Here is a 7,129-nt window from a genome sequence, read left to right as displayed (position 1 = left end):
ATTCCCCACCCCAATCTGATTGTACAGCTTTAACCTTGCCGCAAGCTAAAGTACAGCCGCAGCCTTAACTTGCAATAAAGCAAGGAAGGCATCAGATTTGGTTTTCAAAAAAAAAAAGAAATGGTGTGTGCATCTATAAATGCTATAGAATATTTATTCCGTTAGTAGAGACCATGGGGATGGACCCAAAAGATCAAATCAATTATCAGGGATTATTGTCAAGACAACATGCAGAACAAGTATCAGACATTTTTATTTATGAATGGAACCTTACATGTTTTTAATACATCGCAAACTACATTTTGAGAAGCATGCATCAGCCTATGGTGCCAAAGACTAAAATTATTTGATTGTACAGTAGAGTGAAACACATGAGGATTCTCTGCTTTTGAAAACCTAGAAAAGTGAATGATAGAAACAAGTTGTTTGTTCCTTTTAAGCTAGTTTAGCAGGTTTAGGAGCAGTAGGGCTAGGCCTAACTGCTGCCTAAAATACTAGGGATTACTTAGTTTTTAGTCAGTTAGAAAAAAATCTGTTCAGTTTGTTAGTTCAGGAGAGGGAAATCCTCTCCAGAGTTGGTTAGTTCCAACAGCATACTTCAATAAGGGGATTGTGATTCACAATCCCTAGTTCATCAATAAAATTCCTAATTCTGCTAGATCTCAGTTCCTATCAGTGAGATTGAGAAAATTGCTGGTGTTGTATCTGAAATTCGAGAACCTATACAACCATCCCTTCCAACTTTGTCGTTTAGCGCATGAAATTTCACCCAGCAGTCATAAGGCCAAAATTCAGAATAGCAATGATTGCACAAAGCAAATTTGCTAACACATAAGAGACTTTTAGTGATTTGTGGAACATGAAGTAGATTATTTATTTTCAGTAGACATTTAGGTGTGTGAACATTGGAATTGACAATGTGAGAGATACACAGACCTTGTCCATTGCCAACATGGAGGTCATTTCCACGATATGGTGAGGCTTCCATTAGATTTGAGTTATTCTGGAGGTGATGTGAGTCGTGGCTCCAGAATCTGGGAACCAAGCCAAATTGACAACTGATTCAGGTGAAGCTACAATGACCAAATAGTGTTGACCAATATTTGAAGGTATAGGAACCCAGAAGGAGCATGTCTAGTGTGGGATGGAGAGTGATTTTGAAGAATGTGGATGATGCACATGCATGATTGAGATGTAATGTAGTGTTTCAATGTGTGGGAAGATTAAAATTGTAATTAGCATTATGAAGCATATTTAATATTTAACTAGCATATGGTGGAGTTGGAGGAAGAAAGGGTTGGAAATCCCAATCTATCCTATGCCAGTAGTTAAAGCTGGAATGACCCAACTTCTTGCAAAGCCGACAAGTAGTTGAGTTTCTATTGGAGCGGCCGCTACATTCCTAGCCACCACGTCCAACAAACTGCCCAACGGCAGTCTCCGCATCCACCTCTGAAGTTGGTAAAGGATTGAGACGTAATGTACGCCAAAAGGGATGGAGCAGAGAAGTGCCTCGGATTGAGTTCAGCTTGAGAATTGGCCATCATGAGGTGTGCCTCTGTCTGAGGCACCAAGAAAGGTTCAGATCTCATGTTTATGGAGGTAACAAATGCATCATACTCACTTCCAAGACCAGCTAGGATAACAATAATGTTTTCTTGTTTTGAAACCGAACATCTGATGGAAGCTTAGCTCACGAGGTCTTCAAATTTAGATTAGGTACTCATTAAGCGTTGAGTTGTTGGACAGGCATCGTTGTCTACAACACAAAGTGGAGGCCAAGTTTCTCCTACGCCTACCAACTCACAATCAACTAGTGTGAACACCAATTCAATCATGGTCAACATCAAGTGAGGAGCATCTGAACTTTTATTGGGAAGATTGAAGGATGGAGAAGTTTGAAGGAAATGTGGGTATATGTGCATGTGATGAACATGGAGGAGAAAACACGCAGTTCCTTCCCTTGCTCGGAAGAACGTAGCACAACTTCTTTAGTTTGGTTGATTAACTTTTCACATTAATTGTTCAATCTTACACAGATGAAATGTAAGAGTTAGGTCAAAATATTTATCCTTATAACTTAAGGTAATTAATGTGAGTGAATAACTCATTACCGACTCACTCCAAGGGTACTGGTTAGTAGTTAACAAACAATGTTATGCTTTTCCTTTCCGGATTTAAATTCTAATATTATTTTTATACAATTTTGACTCATTAGAATGATCTCAGTTTTACACGTTTCTGGACTTTTACTCAACTCAACTAGAACAATTTTCTACTCAGATTTGGGTTGTTACAAGTGATGTTAACTAAACAAAGGTAGAAAAACTGAAAAAGTAGATATTTGACTAATTATATTTTTAACTATTTTGGCAAAAATCACAGACAATTGAGTTACCTTTCCATTGTTCTTGAAGGATCTCTTCATGTTTGAAAACAGGTTGTGCTGCCCAGACGAAATAGCCACCTGCCCTTAGAAGCCTATCGACCTCAAGAAGCAAAATTCCATCTCCATTATAGCAACAGAAATTATGAAATTAGTGCAAATATGTATAGCCATTAAAGCATAATTGTTACTTAATTTTTTCTTTCAATTTATTTGGTGTGAAAATTATGTAAAAATATAGTGCAAGTTTGAAAATAAGGAATGTTGTCATCCTTAAGCACAAGTCAACACCTAGTCATGTTAGACATTCAACTACAATTCACTGTTAGATGCTTAATATAGGGTGTAAAATGGTTTAAAACAAAGAGAACAATAGAGTACCATCACAAGTAAAGTTAACTTTACATCTTGAACAATGGATCAGGTCAAAAGCCTGGCTAGGGAACAACATGCGGTGAGTAGCAAAAACTGCTACCATGGCAGGCACACCACGCTCTAGGGCGAACTGAATCTGATTCTCATGAATATCTTTAGGTGCTATTGAAAGAGTGGTCACATTACGTTGCATCAAAAATGCACCAAAACTTGCCACCCCACAGCCAATGTCTAAAGCAACTCTAGTGTTGTAACCAAATGCAATATCAGGAACCATCTGTACATTCAATTTCAGAAGTGTCTTAATGTCTTAGACATAAATTTACTAGACTAGCTAAACTTGAATTAACAAACTAACCGCTGAAATTTGATCCAGATATTTGTCAGCACCATGTATAAATTGTAGTCCATCGCTAGGAAACACAAATTTATCCTTCTTTACTGATATCAAATTCTGGCCACCTTTATATTCAACAAGACGCATATGGGGTATATTATCAAACCAAACCTGTCACTGAATACAAGTTAACAAATCTTTCTCACAAGTCAAAATACACACTAATTAAAAAGTGTCATTTCACAAGCAAGTTAAAGTTACAACTCAGCTATAGATGACTACAAATTTAGATTCTGCAGCTGGAGTCTGAAGACTGGAGAGAAGACTAAAGAGTGAAGCTAAACGGATTTATCGCAATGATAAAGAAAAAATCCTGGATTGTTTTCATTGAAGATGACCAAAAAATTGTTTGTCGCAAAAACAATAACACCGCCTTCATCTCCAAAAACAGAAATAACATCACAAAAATCTGTTTACTCACAACATATATCAAACAAGTGCAGAGGCGAAGCAACAAAGCGCCATTGTAACGAATGAAAATTTACATAGTCCGGAACCCGGAAAGTACCTCATCTCTACTCCTGGGCCAAAGGATGGGCCTTCGGTACCCTTTTGGCCTAGGCACCAAGCAATTCAACCCCTTCCCTTCGTCCGCGCAGTGCCGCTCGTACTTCTCCCCTTTCTCGCTCGAACTCATCTTCGCAATAGCACTCGTGCTGTCCAAACACGGCACATAATTCACCATTCGCTGATCGCACACCTTGTAGCTCTCCACTGACAACCTTGCACGGGCCCCGCCGCCAACACGCTCACGTTCGCTCGCCCCTCGCAAATAGCTGGAGTTCCCAAAATCCTCTGGCAAGCGCAAATCCGAAGAGTCGCCGACGGTGAAATTGTCTGTCATTATGCCGTCTTCGTCCAGCAGACCCGTCGTCTCCACAACTGGGGACGGCGACGGAGGAGTAAGGATGATGTTCGGTGGTGGTGGGGGAGAAGGAGAGGGAACCACGACAGCAGAAGAGGAGGCATTGACGGAGACAGCGGCATCGGAGGAGAAGGGGAGGAAAAAGTAGGTGGTGGAGTAACGGGTGAAGAGGATGAGGAGGGTGAGGGAGAAGAGTGTAAGGGCCGTGACTTTAACAAATGAAGAGGTTTTGAGGACGTCTATGGACCATGAGGTGCCCAAGAATTTCATCGTCCCCGATGAACGTTCGCGTGTTAGCGCGGTGGGGGAGTTGGTGTGCTGGGACAATGATGTTGGAGATTGGAAAAGAACAAAATGGCAGAGGGTGAGAGAGAGAGAGAGAGAGAGAGAGATACTTTTATAGAGGGGTGGTGGGACACAAGAATAATGTGAACACCTTAAGGAAGAGTGATACTTCAAGTCTTCAACTGAGGGAGCAGCTCAACGAAACATAACCATAGGAACCTTGTCTTCGAGTCTTGTGCGTTTGCCCGTTGACTTTTGAAATCTGAGCCTGTTTAGTCTAAGGTTCTTCTCAAGTCATTCAGCTCACTTATCGGAAGTATTTGACTTCGGTATTAAACTTTCTACATAAAGGTTTGTATGAGCAACCAGGTCTCTAAACAATTTTATGCACCCTTCGGTTTTACCAAATTTTTTCACAATACCCGTTTCGATTCGTGATAGTTTTCCGAAAGATTACAACGTTCTAAAAAAAAATGCATTTAGACTTATGAATTATGATAATAAAATTCGTGAGTTGGTTAACTCATTTATTAACCATCTCCTTTTAGAATATACTTATTTAACTTTTTAATTATTAATATATTTTTTATTTAATTTTTATAAATAAAACAATTTAAAAATCACTAATAAAACAATTTAAAAATTATTAATATCTATGATCTCCTTTTTAAATTTTTTTGCTATTGCTTTTGACTCGAATAGGAACTTAGTTGCTATTTAGTGTCAAGATGAAATTTCAAGAGATAATTTTATTTTGTCTCTTCACAATGTGATCAGGAACAAAGCAACTCTTTAATTTTGGATCTGAGCCATTCATCAATGCTTTGGCTTTAAGTTTTGTTCTTGGCTCTTGATTTGTAGTAGAGTTTCATAACCTCCATTTTTTTTTTAAGTTTTCCATTCGGTGTATGAAGGAGTAAAGCATCTTCAACAAGCAACAATGAAGTATAAAAAATGATTTGAGTCCTAGCCTTTGACTGTCTTCTTCTTCTTTTCCTTTTGTTTCTTGATTTTGGTAATCCACTTTTTCTTCTTGATTTGAACCTTAATCAGATTTTCTTTTCCAAGCTTTCTTTTGAGACTTCTTCATGTGGGTTAGAGAAGAGAGAAGAGAGAAGAAAGAAATGGGTTCGGTCACTTTGATTTTGTGATGTGTTCTCATCTTTTGTCATTTTTCTTGCTTTTGATTTTTGTTTCCTTAGGTTTAATTATAGTTTCAGCTTCTGATTTCACCACTTTTAGTAAACTTTTGCTACTAAAGTGTTTGCTAAGTGTTTTTAAGAAAATATAGTTAAAAGGAAGGCAAATCAAGTAAGAAATGAAGGTTAATCAAGAGGCAAAACATTACATGAAGAATCAGGAGCCATGCACCCAAGATCAACCTATGCAAGCCATGCAAGAGGCAAGAGAGAATGAGACATGACACACCCTAAAGAGCCAAACAGGGGCATGCCATGCCCTGAACCATGAATCACAGGCGTGCCATGCCCTAGGAAGCAATGCAAGGGCGTTCCCCGCCCTATCCAAGACAAACAGAGCGTGCCATGCATGAAGGAAAGCGTGCCATCCCTGGGAAGAAAATCAACCCGAAGGAGCCAATTTTCAATGTTGTCAATCCTAACCTCTTCATACTCAAATGATCATAACAAGAGATAGGGAGGTCCAAATGAGGCGGTTCTGATGGTGTTAGAAAGCTAACATCCAGAGCTTCAAAATGATATGCCTATGTCTATAGTGGACATTCAGTTTGGGCTGCGAACGACCCTCACCTTTCCAGTGCAGAAAATAGTGCCGGGAGATGCTACATGCCATGCCCAGAAGCTACGTGCCACGCCCAGAAAAGCCCAATTACACTCTAGTGATGATTTTCCAAGGCCCAGACTTCAATTTGACATGCCCACAATGCATTTACACACCAATTGAAGCTCATTCTGATTTTGGTTAAGATTATGAAAGATTCTATAAGATAGGATTTGATTTAGTTTTGATTAGAATTTGAATTACTGTTATTAGTTATCTTAATATTCCTAAAAGATAAGATAAAGATTTAGTTTTCGAATTTGAATTATTAGAAAATCTATGACTAAATAAGTGAGATTGCTCACAGAGAAGGACAGTAGTGGGGGGGAAGGATCTTCGGATCCCTCACATGTCTCTCTTTGTAACGACCCAATTTTCAGTATGTCTAGATCATACCGGAAACTGAGTGCTACTAATTTGTCTTTCTAATTATTATCTATTATTTATCATATGAGCCTGATTCGTTGTTGAAGTGTTGTTATTTTGCGGGTAATTTTTTTTTTTCAAACCATTTAAGTTGTCAGGCATGAAAATACATAGATGATATCATAAGTAACAACAAGATAAGCAGACAAAAGTAAACACACATTTATATAAATTCATACATCTCAAACAACTGATATCATTCAGTCATCCAGCCTTTATTAGATCATAGATCTTTAGTTAGAACACCCCTAGATATAGCTAGATAATAACCTTATACATATATATATACATACAACATCCCAGGCCCTGACCTGTTCAAGGAGTCCATAAGCTGGCGCCCAGGCAAGCCTAGATTCTTCACTCACCTAGTCCCTCTAAACTACTAATGTGAGGAAAAGTACATTCTAGGTCTTCAAAACTCAAGTCAGGTGGAACGTCATCAGCGAACTACGGAAGGGTACTCAAGCTTCCATCTGAAGGGAGAAGGGAGAGAGAAGGGGTAAGAACTTGGGAGTTCTTAGTAAGGCCGGGGTTATTAGTTAAGTTCATTAAATCTATGTTGCTTAGCAGACAAATAGTAGAATACAGAGAAGCA

The 7,129-nt window shown here is 38.7% G+C and overlaps 1 protein-coding gene across 4 annotated transcripts in view; it reads right to left on the bottom strand.

Annotated features, from left to right (window-relative positions):
* The window catches only part of LOC107609172 (probable methyltransferase PMT10), a 9,938-nt gene extending 5,335 nt beyond the window's left edge, over positions 1–4,603 (bottom strand). Inside the window, exons 1-4 of one of the 4 annotated variants that reach the window (XM_016311027.2) lie at positions 3,667–4,603; positions 3,120–3,269; positions 2,792–3,038; positions 2,399–2,509 (exon numbers count right to left, since the gene is read on the bottom strand). In XM_016311027.2, coding sequence (XP_016166513.1) covers positions 2,399–2,509; positions 2,792–3,038; positions 3,120–3,269; positions 3,667–4,293 — 1,135 coding nt within the window. In that variant the 5' untranslated portion in view covers positions 4,294–4,603. Of the gene's footprint in view, positions 1–2,398; positions 2,510–2,767; positions 3,039–3,119; positions 3,270–3,666 lie in introns of all 4 variants that reach the window. The other 3 variants (XM_016311029.2, XM_016311028.2, XM_016311026.2) reach the window with 3 other exon arrangements.

The sequence above is a fragment of the Arachis ipaensis genome, chromosome B07 (genome assembly GCF_000816755.2).
Source record: "Arachis ipaensis cultivar K30076 chromosome B07, Araip1.1, whole genome shotgun sequence".
Lineage (NCBI taxonomy): Eukaryota > Viridiplantae > Streptophyta > Magnoliopsida > Fabales > Fabaceae > Arachis > Arachis ipaensis.
The sequence above is the reverse complement of the archived record's forward strand: the minus strand, read 5'-3'. Positions and strand labels throughout refer to the sequence as shown.